This window comes from Lycorma delicatula, chromosome 7, assembly GCF_047948215.1.
Source record: "Lycorma delicatula isolate Av1 chromosome 7, ASM4794821v1, whole genome shotgun sequence".
Lineage (NCBI taxonomy): Eukaryota > Metazoa > Arthropoda > Insecta > Hemiptera > Fulgoridae > Lycorma > Lycorma delicatula.
The window spans coordinates 119194551-119210772 of NC_134461.1; the positions used below are offsets into that span (position 1 = coordinate 119194551).

At 29.9% G+C, this 16222-nt stretch overlaps 1 protein-coding gene across 1 annotated transcript in view; it reads right to left on the bottom strand.

The window, feature by feature from the left end:
• LOC142328202 (transcription initiation factor IIA subunit 1-like) overlaps window positions 1-16222 on the bottom strand; it is a 50194-nt gene that overhangs the window by 10066 nt on the left and 23906 nt on the right. Inside the window, exons 5-7 of the mRNA XM_075371786.1 lie at window positions 11455-11591; window positions 8094-8249; window positions 3199-3288 (exon numbers count right to left, since the gene is read on the bottom strand). Of these exons, the coding sequence (XP_075227901.1) occupies window positions 3199-3288; window positions 8094-8249; window positions 11455-11591 (383 nt within the window). The remainder of the gene's footprint in view (window positions 1-3198; window positions 3289-8093; window positions 8250-11454; window positions 11592-16222) is intronic.

A 16222-nucleotide genomic window follows, 5' to 3' on the forward strand; every position in this document is an offset into this window, starting at 1 on the left:
CTTTAAGGTCTGTGACAAATTTACTTTAATGTCATGAATAGTCTCAAAACAGCATGCTTTCATCACTGATTTTAATTTCAGAGATGAAAAAAATGCAAGGAGCCAAGTTTGGCGAGTAGGGAGGCTGAGATTTTTGGCACAAAACTGATGAATTAATAAAGCTGAGTATAAGGGCGCATTGTCATGCTGAAGGAACCGTGAGTTGTCTCGCCACAACTCGGTCTCTTTTTTGCGGATTTTTTAATGTAACCATTGTAAAATGTCACATGGTTATATGATGCACAGTCGTACAACCGCACAGTTATGGTTCACTGTTTCACCTTGAGGCAAGAATTCAAAATTGCATTAAAATAAAAAAATCTTTGATATTGGATTGAGACTGACATGCTTTCTTCGGGTGTGGAGATCCTTTGCCAATCCATTGTGATGACTGAACATTTGTCTCAATGTCATAGCCTTAAACTCAGCTTTTGTCTCCCATTATGATCCTTTGCATGAATTTTGTCATTGGCTTGTTCAAGAAGTTACCAACAAACATACACTCAATGTTCTTTCTGCTGTTCAGTCATCAAATGAGCAAAAACTTTGCTGCAACTCGATGCATGTTCAATTTTTCAGTCAAACTGCTATGGCATGATCCAACTGATTTGCATGCCCCAAATAGTTGAAGGCCTTCCTGGTCGAGGGTCATCTTCAACTGACTGATAACCACTTTTAAATCGTGAAAACTATTCGCAACATTGCATACAACCCAGAGCATCATCTCCATAAGCTTGTTGCAAAAGCTGAAATGCATCTGTGAAAGTTTTCCTCAGTTTCATGCTAAGTTTTACGTTCTATTGTTGCTCCTAAAAATGGCACATTACAAAAATCGCTAACACTTAAATATTGCACTCAAAAAATAGTAACCCAAAACTAAATGATATATCAACAATCCAAGAACATGTAATTACACAGGAGTTATGCAGAACTCAATGCTGGCAACGGTAAGTCACTAAATATCTCTGTTGGCAAGTAATTAAAAATGTTCCGTTATTTTTTTAACAAACTTCATAAAGTAACCTGTGAAACATTACTTACATTCCAAAATGCTGCCTTAAAACAAAAAAATCCAATTTTTTCTTTCAATTTTCCTTACTTTCCTCTCCTATTCTTTAAAATCTTCTTAATAAGTAATATATGAAAATAAATGGCCAGATACACTTTTTGTTCACATATATAAATTTACTTATACTAAAATGAATTATTCCTATTATTTTACAACCACAATAAAACAAGTAAACATCATCATATAAATGATATGACACAACCATATAGTCCAAGCTATAGGTCCTGCACAATCAATCCACCTTTTAGGGATGTAATCATCCAAGTATGGCAAACATTGATCCTGAAACACTGATCAATAAAGAGCATAGTAGAAAACTGTTGGAAAAAACCTCATTTTATTGAAAAAAAAAAAAGATTGTGTAGTTCATATAACAACATATTCCTGGAGAATAAAATGAGATCATTTATTATGAAAAATTTAAAAGATTTTTAATCATAAAAAATCATTAAAACTACAATACAATTCACAGATAATAAACAGCTTAAACAGAACCCAGTAATAATGAGAAAAAAACCAAAAAAATATACAGTTGAATTTATATTTTTTTTATGTTAATTACTTGGTTTTAATAAGTAGAACAACTTATAAACTTGGTTTTTATTAGCAAATAATTTTTTTGTTTAAAATAAATACAGAGGTTTAATATTTGTCAATTTAATTTTGAAATAAATACTGTTATGTAATAATATTTAATGAAAATTACAATATTTATTTAATACTGTAATTTTGGCCCAGAATATTAATATTAGAACCCAGAATCTTCTGAATGAAAGGTGAAGATCATAATACCATGATTATTTGGTTACAATTAGGAAGTACAGTATCACTGTAACTGATAGATTGAGGAAAACCAGGATTAAAAAACGCATTGAATTCTTAAGAAATGTCAAAATATAATGAGTTTTACTATCTAATAAATTGCCAATTTTTTAAAAGAAATTGTATAATAGTACACTAAACAACAGTAGTATGGTTTTTAGATGCTATCAGGTTAATAAAAGGAATATGGAATAATGTATCACTAGATACAACTCGACTGTGTTATGCTGCAATGAAAGATTATTAGACTTTTCTTCTTTTTTTTTTAATAACCAAATAACCAGATAGGTTATTAATTTCTCAAAAACATAAGCAAAAATGCAGCAACAGGGATTGATGAAATTTTGTAATGGATGACAAAAAAAATAAATCTACACATTAGCAATACATATGTTTCTATGGTGTAAATTTATTTAGTCACAGGCCAAGTAATTACAGAACTTATTGAAGTAACTCGTTTTTAATCAGAAATAGGAGCCATTGATTATAGTAGGCAAATATTATATTTGTTAAATTAATCAAAATTAGAAAATTCTATTCTAGACCTTTTCTGTTTTTACCTTTTCTGCAATAAATGGCAAACAAGAGTTTCCTATGTGTTGAACAATGGCAATAAACAGACTCTCACCTGTCTGAAATGGGTAATGTTCATATGGAATCTTCACTTGAAACAGCCCTTGCAGAAACACCAATGCTTTTCACTTTTCTACAATATCATTATAAAATTCTATCTCAAGTTTACTTCACGTAAATCTGAACTGGATGGAAAAACTTAACATTTTCAACAAATTTTGAATAACATACATTAATTTCAATGAAAAAAAATAAAATAAAAGGAAATTGTACGTTTTTATTTTTTTATACCAAGAAAAATTTGATAGTGATTATTCAATTATTATTTTCCTCTTTTTGGTACTGATTTACTTATAGACGAGTAAAAAAATACAAGGATGCAGTTGTACAAGAACAAAACAAGAAACAAAGTTTCTTTTAATTTCTAAACAAGAAAAGAACAAAAACTTCATTGCACTGATTTTGAAAAACAATAGTTTCAACAGTAAAATAAGACTGAATTTTATTTCATATTTACATTAAAGGTTATTATTATGACAGTTATATTTAAATAACATAAATAGTGAGAAAATAAAAAATAATACAGGTATCTGGAGTAACAAGGACTTGTAAAATTTAATTTATTTCTGGGGCAATTCCATTAAATTATATGCAAAATGATTAACCTAGTTTAATAATATTTGATTCAGATTTACCTTATCATATTGACAAACTACAACATTATCAGTTTCAAACATATCAGTTGGGTCTTCTTCACTAACATCATCACCTGAATTTAAAGGCTCCTGGAAAAAAATTACATTTCATTATAAAAAATATTTCTTTATCACTCCTAATTTAAAGTCACCCTCTATGAATCATGAGACCTTGCCGATGGTGACAGGGCTTGAGTGTTCAGTGATACAGAGTAGCTCAACCAAAGGTGCAACACCACACCAGAGAGGCATCTGTTGAAAGCCTGACCAAGGAATGAATCCTGAAGGAAGGCAGCAGCTCTTTCAGTAGTTGTTAAGGGTGTAGGTCAGGGCTTAAATGGCCATATCAACATCACTCAATCTTCCGAGTACTGTGCAGCTGAAAGCAATGGAAAACTACAGCTGTTATTTTTTTCCAAGAAAATGTAGCTCTCTGCATTTTCATGTAACAAAGATGGAGGCACCTTCCTTGGTAAAATATTCCGGAGGTAAACTAGTCCCCCATTTGGATCTCCAGGTGGGGACTACTAAGGATAGGGTCACCAGAAAATTAAAATATAACATTCTATGAGTTGGAGGATGGAATGTTATTAGTCTAAAAAAGGTTGGTAGATTAGACAATTTAAAGAGGGAAATGGATTGGTTAAATGTAGATGTAGTAGGAATTGGCGATGTTCAATAGGAAGAGGAAAATGACTTTTGGTCAGGTGATTTTACAATAATTAACTTAGCATCAAATAAAGGGCAGGCAAGGAGTGGGTTTCGTAATGAACAAGAAGGTAGGGAAGAGAGTAGAGTATTTCAAAAAGCTTAGAAATAGAATCATTGTTATCAGGATAAAATCAAAACTTAAGCAGACAATGATTGTTAACATCTATGTGCCTACAAGTGCCCACGATGATGAGATAGTATGTATACAAAGAAATTGACAAACAATTAAACATATAAAAGGAGATGAAAATTTAATAATAGTTGGAAACTGGAATGCAAGCATTGAAAAAGGCAAGGAAGGAAATATTATGGGTAAATAAGGGCTGGGAAAAGGGAATGAAAGAGGGGACAAACTTACTGAGTTTTGCAACCCAGTTTAAAAATCATAATAGAATATGCACATGGAAAAACTGGGCAATACCGCAAGATATCAGATAGATTATATCATGGTTAAGCTAAGATTTAGAAATACACTCACTCATAGACTGTAAAGCATATCCAGGAGCAGAAATTGATAGCAACCATGATTAGTAATTATGAAATGTAGATTGGGGTTTAAAAACCTAAAGAAAAGGTGTCAGATGAATCAGTGGAATTTAAAGAAGCTTGAGGAAAATGAGGTAAAGAAGATTTTTGAGGTGGACATTGCAAAAAGTCTGAGTAAAAAAAATAAGGTACAAAATATAAAAGTATGGGAGAATGTTAAAAAGGAAATTCTTAACTAAGCAGAAGTGAACTTTTTTTCCATCGCCCCCTGCACTGCACCTATGGTGGAGTATCTCTCAGTACAGGGGAATGTCCTTTAACTCAAATGGCCCTCCCCACCTAACAGCTGTAAGTCCCGCATGGTAGGTTGAGCTGCTGGTTGTATCTTTATTTTTATTTCTTCTTGCCTGCCTCTAACTGAAAGGGCACCTCTAACTGCCCTTTGGTGCTGCACATTATTACATTCTTAAAGCAAAATTTAATGCAAATTCTGTGTTCCATATTTTCCACAAGTTGGAAATCTGAACATACCAAATCACATGTAACCCTTTCGACAGCCAACATTAAATTCAGCCTACAGTATGGCTACCAATGTTAATATATGTTAGGGACAAGTGAACCAACATAACAAAAAAAACTGTGACAAATGGACTTAATACTTATTTGCTACCTGGATTTACTTGCCTTGCCCCAAGATTTCCCCGCCTTCCCTAAAAATTAAAAAGCTATCTTTTTGTTTATTGCATATATTTAATCAATTTTTTTTTTACGTCTTCCAAGCTTAGTAGTAGTGCAAATGATAAAAAATACTTTGGGGCAATATTGGGGGAGGGGGAGCCAGTCAACTTTTAAAAATAATGATTTTTTTTTTAAAACTGTTTTAAAACTTTTTTTGGTTATTTTAATGAATCATTATTTTACCACTGTATAAGAACAGATAACAAATCACAAGGAAGTATTACAACTTGGTTGTCAGCTTTCTTTATTATGTGTAATTTTTAAGGGTATAGAATTTTAATTTGTACAAATTGTTAATATTACCAATATTATCACTACTGTTGTATCTTTTTCTTGTTAGAAAAAAGTTTTTACTTCCTTGTACGAAGGAAAGGAAGTATTGTGATTGTGAAAAATTTTGGTTTTCAGATTTCAATGGAAATATCCATTTTGACTAGTTTCGGTGTGACATCTGTACATACGTATGTATCTTGCATAACTCAAAAATGAATAACTATAGAATGTTGAAATTTTATATTTAGGGCTGCTGTAACATCTAGTTGTGCACATCCTCATTTGATTGCAATTGACTGAACTAAAAGTGTCCAAAAAAGCCAAAATCCATTTTTTTGGATTTTGGACCTTTTCTTAACTGCAAAATTGAATAACAATAAAAAAAAAATCAGAAGTTATTAATGAAATAAAATTTTTATGTACTTTTCACTTTAATTCAAAATTTTTTACAGAGGATAATAAAAATAAAATAAAATATGTATATATATGAAGTTGGATTAGAACCGATGTGCCCATGGTTACAGATCCGACAGATTCTCACTTACACCACATAACTACTTGCAACATGAACGAAATTAATACATAAACTAATATAAAATGCTGATATGGACACCGCTAAAAATGTGATGTCCACCATAATGCAATTGTGTAACTGTCCACTTTATTAAAGAATTGGAGAATTGTATCTCACTTTCACATGAAATAAGTTTACACATGAAGTGCAATGCACATTTTTAAATTACAAATTTAAAAATGTGTAATTTAATAGGCGTACAAGGAAGTCATGTGGAGTCCACATCAGATTTTATATTTTTTAATATGATGTATTAAATTTAGATTTATATTTGTCAATGTTATGAGTCCACTTGTGAATGCACCTGACAACATTCTTTAAAATTTCTATTCATCAAAACTACACAAAATCTTTTACTGTCTTCTTTTCCAAGTTTTATTTTATAAATATCTGCTTTCTTACAAATGCTTACTCTAATATCTGCTTACTTGAATGAAATGGGCTTTATTTATAATTAATTATACCATTTATTATCTTTAATTAAACAATTTTATTAACCATGATATATAACGTTCTGTTAATCAGTACAGTACTACAGGTTTACATTTAATATAGTAAATGAATCTAACAATCAGGAAAAATGAGATAATGAATCTAATTTAATATTTTAAGTTTAATTTTAAATCAAATTTAAGCAAGTCATCAAAACATTTATTCTACTCTCCACTAATTATTGCAGTAACAGTAATAGATAATCAGCTATTTTATCAAATTTCAAAAGGAAACAAGTCACATTTCTACAGTTTAAAATAAAACATTTTTAATAAATATAACCTTTTTTGCCTGATAAAACAGATACTATAAAAATACTCATTAAAATACATTAAAATAGAAATTAGTAAGGTGAATTATTAAAATTAATTTTTAAATACTATACGAGCAACTTAAAACCAAACTGAGCCAGCTCAAACTACAGTTATCTGAATGTTACTTTGAATGCTGCAACTTATAGCACCACTACTGGTTGTGTATGTTATTACTCTCATCTATTGTCAGTCGTTAGCCAATCATTATCTGCAGTTATTTTATTCTAAAATCCCTTATTTGATCAAGGAAAGCATTGCTACAGTGCATTTCTGGATCCGTTCAAGAAACATGTAAAAATTTCTGAATGCCAATATTCCAATAACGATTAATACATACAATTTGGTTAAAAAATGGTGGACAATGGGGTCAGTTTAAAACACAAAATGAAAGAGGCAACCTTCCACTAGGACTGCAGAAGCAATAACCAATATTCAAAGAATTCTGCCAGTCCAAAAAAATCTATCCTAAGTTATTACAACAAACTGGTGTAAAATATTTTGCCATAACATTCTTCAAGATTTAAATTTCACGTCTGATGAGAAACAGTTTCATTCATCTGGGCATGTTAATTTCCACACCAGACATAGGGTGATTAATAATTCCCACCAAATGTTTGAGCATCTACCTCATGATGAGAAAATTGGTGTATAGTGTACTGTTTCTGATAATCATATAGTGGGGTCAATATTTTTTGGCTGAAACATCAATATAGAAGTATATCATACAATTTTCAAAGAAGTTAACAGATCATGAAAAAGAGTATATTTCTTTCAACAAGATGGAGCAATGTGTCACACATTAAAAATGATTCACTACCACATATTCATGCTGCTTTCACAAAAGAATGAACTGTCAGCAGAGGGCGGTGACCTCTGCTTGTCCCAGATTTGTCTAGCTGTGATTTTTTCCTTTTGAACTTGAAGGACAGAGTTCATGAATCAAATCCCCCTACTACTGATGAACTGAAGGGAAACATTCAACAAGATATTGATGGCGCTTACAACAACATTTTGTGTTAGGTAACTCTTTATATGATCACCTGAGAACAAAAGTGCTTGCTATGCAGAATGCTCACTTTGAACATCTTTCATAAAAATATTTAAAATTCTGCTATTAGAAATAAGAATTTAATTTACATTTTCATTTAATTCATAAAATGTTATACATCACAACTGTGTTTAGTCTGTAGCAGTTTGATTTTAAATTGTTCACCCAGTATGACTGAATAAAAATAACCGTTATGAATAATAAAAATAAGATTTAATCGCTAATTAAACTGAAGAAAAAAAAGAATTCTAATACGTACCTCTTCAGCACCACCATCATTGTCTTCATTTTCTTCATCATCTTTATCATCAATATCTTCATCATCAGCATCATCTTCATCTTCTTCTTCTTCTTCATCATCATCATCTGATGTATCATTTTGACCATCTAGTTGTGATACTGTACCAGGTCCAGCCTTTAAAACATAATAAATGTTAACTGAATCATGTGAAAATATTTAATAAACTAGGCAAAATCATTTTTTAATAAAGAAAAAGCAATAACAAGTGAAAGGCTGCCTTATTGAAGCACACAAATTGGGTGAAAAATATTTAAGACATTATTTTTGTAAAAAAAAAAAAATTAATATCCGATTGTCAAGCATTCATTTATATATTTCTCTATTTGGTTTCAGCATTTAATAATGCTAAAATTGATTTCTGGATACAGAAAACATGACTTTTTTGCAGAGTACACCTCACTGGATAATCAATCCATTTTCATATTTATAAATCTTTAATTCTGATAGGTGTATAACAATACATTAAACAGATCACATCAAAAATGGATAGGTATGCTACGTTACTCTGAATAAAAAACGGAACCGTCTCATCAGAATGAGTGAAAAAATTGCTCCAAAAGGAAAGGCATCGTTTACCAGGTAAATGGTAATCATTTACATGGATGGTTCAAGGAAAACTATGGTAAAAGCATGATCAGAGCAATATCATAAAATATATAATTAATTTTAAAAGTAATAGCAGAAGTCCATATTAACTATTTACAATAAAAACGTATTTAGTTAATGTTAATTAAAACTTAAGATACTAGATATCTTAAGAAACTAGATGTGTTTTTGTTACATAACTACAAAATAAATAATTCAAAACATTAATAAAAATTATTTTAGCATACATTTCTGTACAAGTTAAATGGAGATGCAGAGAAATCGGGGTTATTTAATTAGTAATATTTAAAAGTTCATTGTCAAAATAATATTGTTTCTGTAAAAGAAAATTTTTTAATTGCATTTTAAAAAACTGGAGGAAAGATTTTAATGGTTAAGTAATTTATTAAAAATGGCAACGGAAGTATATAAGGCCTTTTCTGGCTAAAATATTTTGTTCAATTATACAAAAACAGTTGTGTGATTTGTTAGGAATATTTATTTTTTTAAGAATGAGTGACACTATTCTTTCTAAAAAAGACTGCAGATTCATAAATACTGACACTCTGCTAAGTTAACATTCGTAATTTATCTAGCAGTCCGATTTTTCATCTGGAAAATGTGTTAAGACTTCTTGAATCCCAGCAGATAACATTATACTTAAGATGAAAATATAAAAAGCCATAAAAAAAACATTTAATAATGATGACAAGCTTAACATTTTATTAAGACACTTCAAACAGAAAATATTGCTTGATTTCCTTGCAAATTAATTTGTTCATCCCAAGAGAATTTATCATCTAACACAACACCCAGAAATTTTGCGCAGTCAAAGGCTTCATGCAGTAACAAAATATCATAGGGCAGCTGCATCTTTTGTTCTGTAAGCCTTATCAGAGTTCTTTAAATTTCAGAATACTAATTTGCATGTTTCCTCTTTGAATGAGAAATATCCCTTTGTCACAAAAACAGTATCTATAAGATTCCTGTCTGAACGCTCTTGGTTAAACTTTTCGAGTCTTGAGGATGGCGAGTCAACCATCCTCAAGACTCGAAAAGTGGTGCAATCAACTGCTGCTTTGTTTCAACATTAGGATACTATATCAAACTCTCATCTCCAGTCGCACTGTGGTAAGCAGTTAATCTCTTTTAATTTGGCAGCATTACAAAAATGTTTGAGCTGCAGCAAAACATTTCCCTTGTATCCATCTGACAACATTTTTAGCATAAATTTTGCAATCAAATTTGGCTGTTATAAATCACTCAACACAAAATGTTTGAAAATTCATGTTCAAAATTCAAACAAAAAAAACCAACTCCAAATCATGTTTTGATAGATTTTTTTTCATTCTTTTCTTCAACAGATCATTTGAGATCACGGGAAGACAACTTCTACATTCTTGAATATGAACATTCACCTTCATTTCTCAAAATAAACACCATTTTCAAACCTAACCTTCAAACAAACAGAGCAAATTTCTTTGCAGATTTCAGCACATGACTTTTTTGGTCATTAAAATAAAAATTATTAACTGAACCTCACACTTTGTGGAACAATTTATTTTAGTATTAATCTTCATTAGGTTATAGTAACTATTATAATTTTGACTTGATTAGGGTTTCCAACAGATAACTATTGATACAAGTAAACTTGTTACTAGCATTATTTTTTCTTAAGTATAAACTAGCAACAAAAGTTGAAACTGACCTAACTTAAAAACAAGCCTTATAATTTACAGGATATTTAAAAATTTCATTCAGTTGAAAATTAGAAGGAGGCTTCCATTCGTTCAATCTAAGGTCCATCAGTGTTAATCTAAGTGATTCAGTGATCTTTTACAGCAGACATATTATACTAATAATTAAGGAGGAATTAGAAGACTTAAAGATTCAATCAATTTATGGCATAACTGGTGACATGGAACTCTGGAATATCTTCCCAACAGAACACATGAAGGCATTCCTGGAATAATCTAGCAGAGGTTTGACCTACACAAACAGAAACCACAAGGGGAAGAAGTGATCAAACATAAGGAAAGGGAGATAAAGGACAACCTTCCCATAGATACTCCAGCACATGACAAACAATCGTACTCTAGGATAACTTTAAAGCCACCTCCAGACAATGACACTAATTCTATTCAATCACTTAAAGATTGGGAAATTTTTACTCAAGATAGGAAAATTATATTACAGATCCAAGTTTTAGTCTCTATAAATACATTTCCAGAAAAACTACTTTTCTACCCCAATGTAACAGCTACCAGAAGACATTCTTCCTACAGAGTTTCTTACCCAAAATTGTATGATGTGTGGTTATACCCAACAAACCAGCCTTCACTAGAGGGTTATATTACAAACACTGAAAATAATCCAATTGAGCATACTAAATATAGGTGAAAATTAATGTTACACCATAAAACAGTAATTATAAAAATTTCATCATTAATAGTTGTACTACCATATAAGACAAAAAAGACATTTATAGCGAAATTAACCACTAATTTACATGCCAATTAGGTTTCCAAAAAAGACATATGAATGTCAATGCTCAGTAGCAGATTTTATAAGGGGTTTTAAAATTATAATAAACCCATATGAAGAGATAGAAAGATGATTAAATATGATATGAAAATTAATTATTTCTTTATTACCTGACAGTAATGAAAAAATGATTCAAGAACAAACATTTTCATATCAAACTTTTGTAAGTTTAATGAGTAAATACTCTTACCTGATTATGGTGTGCAAAAAGCTGCCTACTATCATTTGGTTGTGTAACATGATTATTTATTTGGTTTGTCATATTCTGTTGCGCTTGCTGTTGCATTTGTTGCTGTTGTTGTTGCTGCTGTTGTTGATGTGTAACTCCTGAAAAATAATAAAAAAATAAAATTACTTCACATTAAATTTTATTATATATATGATACATATGTTAGGTTACCTGAAACTGACAAGCCCAGAACTGGTGCATCCATTCTCAAGATACTAAGATTTCATAACAGGATTACTAAGGAAAGTGATTTTCCATTGCCTTCTTCACTGGGTCAAACATACTGTTGTACATCAGCATGCTGAGCCCACTAAAATGCAGTGGATGATCAATTCTTCAAGTGACACCTGTAGATCTAGGATTTCTTCCAATGTGATGTTCGTGAATCCAACATGAAGATGTATTCAATGGCCGGTATAATCTCAATGCCAATGACAAGATGTGTGAATTATCTCTTAGAGATAAATCTAGGGTAAGTTGTACCTCATAGATTAATTGTACCTAGGATCATGTAGATCTAGGATTTCTTCTAGTGTGTTGTTCATGAATCTAATGTGAAGATGTATTCAATGGCTGGTATAATCTCGATGCCATTGACCATATATGTGTGTAAATAACTGTCTTGGGAACCTAGTCAAGCATGAATATTTCATAAAATAAATAAATGTCTTGGGAAACCTAGACTGTATGAATCTATCAATAACTCATGTTGGTGCTTCAATGAAATCTAATAAAAAATCTTACAATGTATATGTTGCATGTATGTGCATGTATATGTTTGTGTGTGTGTATGTATGTATGTATGAATGTATATGTTGTATGTAAGTGCACCTGTACGTAGTATAAATAATTAGTCTGTATATTGTTTAGGGAGTATAGGAGCAATATGAAAGTGATGTTACAACTACATTAATATAAATATGCATCTAAGGTTATAAACAACAATACAATCAAGAACATATTAATAAACACATTAAAAGATTACAAAACAAATTAAGTTAAAATAACAATTCAATGCAATAAATATTAAATCAAATGAAATATTATTACTCCATAAATTTTGTTATGAACTTAAAAAATATGTTACTACTTATTTAAAAATGTTACTACTCATTAGAGATTGGGTGTAAACATAGCTTATGTACTGGTCTTCTTAGTTGACCTTTAGCAGTATTTACATCAACAACCCTTAGCAGATTATCAGAACCCGGATAAACCTGGGTGACAACTCCATGCTTTCAAAGTACGGGAGTAGAATCCTCGGTGATCAAAGTTAAATCACCAACTGAAAGATTACATGAAGGAAAACACCATTTGTTGCATTGTTGGAATTATAGATTTAATTTTATTGTTGGGATTTATAGAACAGCTTATTTTAACTGATTCAATTAAAGATAACTGTTTAAATAAGGCGAGCCATTGAGATAATATTGGTTTAGATAGTCTTTCATCATTTAATTTTAATTTGTCATAGTAACTGCATAAAATGTTTATGAGAGAATGCAATAGAACCAATGGGTCCTAGAGGATCAAATACACCAGCTATGACAGACAGAATATTTCTTTTAGTGTAAATGTTAGAATCATTGAAATGGGTAATTTGGTAAAGTAATATGTCTGATGTGTTATTCCAAAGAATTCATAATGTTCGCATGTAATGTTCTTGATTAGGTGGAATAGAAGAATTATGATCAACGGAAGCTATGATGGAATTTTCATTAAGTGAAATATCAAGTATTAATTTCTTCAATCTACCAAAATTTCTCAATTATATTTGAAAAATTTGTAAAATCTTTACAAGAAAAAAAATGATGTAATAGAATTATTTCCCTTAACACTAAGAGGAAGACAACCACTGAGAACATATCCTAATTTGGTTTCTTGGACAATAGGATATTTAAATTTTACATAAATTTCTCAGGGAAAATAAAACTCAAATAAAATTGAGCTCCAATGAGTACATCGATACCATTTGTTACATTAAAATCAGGATCTGCCAAAAATAGGTAATTAGGTAAACTGAGATGTGAAATAAAGGTGTATGGTGGAAGGCAATCTGTTATGTTTGAAAGAACAGCACATTACACTCTAAATGAAAAATCCATATATAAAGAGTGCAATGTAATTACAATATTATATTGAGATTGAGAAAGTGAATTATTTATCCCTAAAACGAGAAGATTAATTTTCACAAGTGGAAGCCCTAATTCTCGGGCAAAATCATGCATACAAAAATTTGCTTGACTTTCAGAATTTAAATGCATAAGCATTACCATGAACATCAATGGCATTACATATTGCCATAGACAGAATTATTGATTGCAATTTAAATGAAGAATAATTATTATACTCAGACTTATTGTCCTGCAATTTAGAATCAATAATTTCATCCATATAAACAAGAGTATCATGTTTCTAAGAGCAGATCTTACATATATTAGCAGAATGACATTCATTAATAGAATGGCCTTTACTAAAACCATAAGACAACAATTATTATGTCTCAAAAAATTTATTCAATCATCAATGGATAAATTTAAAAAATCTATACAAGCATATAAATGATGATTATAATTACAAGCAGGCATCGCTTACAATTAAATTTTGAATAACAACTAATATTATTTCCATTATACTGCTTATTAGTATTCGAGGTAAATTGTTTAGTGAAAGATTTGGTTGTATTGTTATAACACTGTTCTTTAGCGTTATTTCCTCTGTTATCATGAGGATTTGCCTATTTGGAATAATATTCTCAAGAATTTGACATCTTGAATCTAGGAATTCTAACAAATCTTGAAAAGTGGGAACTGTTGATTTAATAGTTTCTCCTCCTTCCACGTTTTAGAAGTGTTGTCTAATTTTGAAGTTAAAAATTGAATAATAGATGCATAAGTTTTAATTAGAATTTGCAGTACCTCAAGAGCATTTACATAAGACACTTGATTGATAAATCTGGACATGTCCAAAGATTCTTCCTTTAGAATATAATTTCATTTGGCATTATGAAAGGCAACTGCATATTTATTATCGAATTTCTTTTTAGTTCTAATGGAATTATATTTTCATTTGTTATTAGCAAATTCTTAATAATGGCTAGTGCTTCATTCTTCAAAGAAGATGTAGGTAATGCAATTTTTGTAAATTTGTCAAATCATTTCTACTATGCACCAAATCAATGAATATGTTATAGTAATGCTGCCAATCCAATACATTACCTTTAGATATTGGTAAGTTATCAGTTGTAATTGTATTTGGATAATTGTTGTGCTTACACTGGCTTCTTGATTTACTGTCTTTTGATTATTATTGTTTATCAGATATTGCAATCCACATTCAATGGAACATAAGAATCTTCAACTTGAATATGAACTGATGAGAAAACATCATCAAATTCTGTTTCAAGGTGTGACTGTATAACTTCATATTTTCCTTGTAAATCAAGAAGGTTTCTCAACTTGATTTTTAGGGCGTAAGAATCGCCCTTTGAGACATCAAACTCATCAGTAAATGTACAGATTCTTGTAATAGCAACTTTAACAGTCCTTTTCTGTTTCAACAGGTATTCCTTATTCATAATAAATTAAGAATTCTAATAAATAATGTAAATTCTTAATACTATAAATTAAATAGAAAATAAGTAAAAATAATATTATGTCAATGCTTAAGAAATAAGGTCTCGTATACCCCATTTCCATTGTATAGACAGCAACTTCACCAATTCCTTTATTTTATGTATTAACATAAATCCAAATATTAAAGGTTAAAAATAATTATAACTTGAAGCATATATAAATTAAAATTTAAAAAATATCACATATAAACCTTCAAATTCATGGTGGAGGACCAAAATGTTTATAGAATAGGCATTCTATAAACATTTATTTACTATAATGCACGGGCTTACTGTATTACAATTTACTGTTTATTGTATTATAATTTACTCTATTACTGTAATGCACTGGTTCAGTTTTCTATTAAATAAATACATTATTTAATCTTTACATGTTTTATTTATATTTATGTTTAATATCATTTACATTGTTGTGTATTTATAATTTATGAATGTAGATAAACATGAATGTATGCATCTTAGAATAAAAGTGAACAATATAATGAAAAATAATAAAGTATAATAAATCTCAGCTGGTAAATTAAGCCAACTGAATATATATATATATATATATATATATATATATATACATTCATATAAAGAAGAAGAGTTAATATATTTATTTTTAAGAAATAAAGAGGAAAGGATACATGATACTGAACAACACCTTCATTTTTTCTAAAGCAAAAAGCCAAGCAGTATCGTGAGTAGAAAAATCTGACTAGTGTCTCTTGTACTTCAGAACCTTTACATGCATCATAGCTATAAGAAAGTTTGAGACAGATAATAAAAATAAATAAATTAATGGGTCCCTTCTATCAAGAAATAATACATATACACCTTGTTTTTATTTTGTAGGAGTTATATTGTAAATATGGGTGATAATATATATTATCCCAAGATTGAATGATAATATTCAGGAAACAGACCATTTACTGACAATTGTAGTTACTAATGGTGTAATTTTTCAAATTGGCTGGCTTAAAAAAAATCCTGGGTAGGAAAATCAGATTCAACTATAATAAATCTTTTAATTATTATTATTCTATTACGAGTTGCAAATAGTACAGATTTTGGACATTTCAATGTAGAATGAAATACATCTGGATTGCAGTA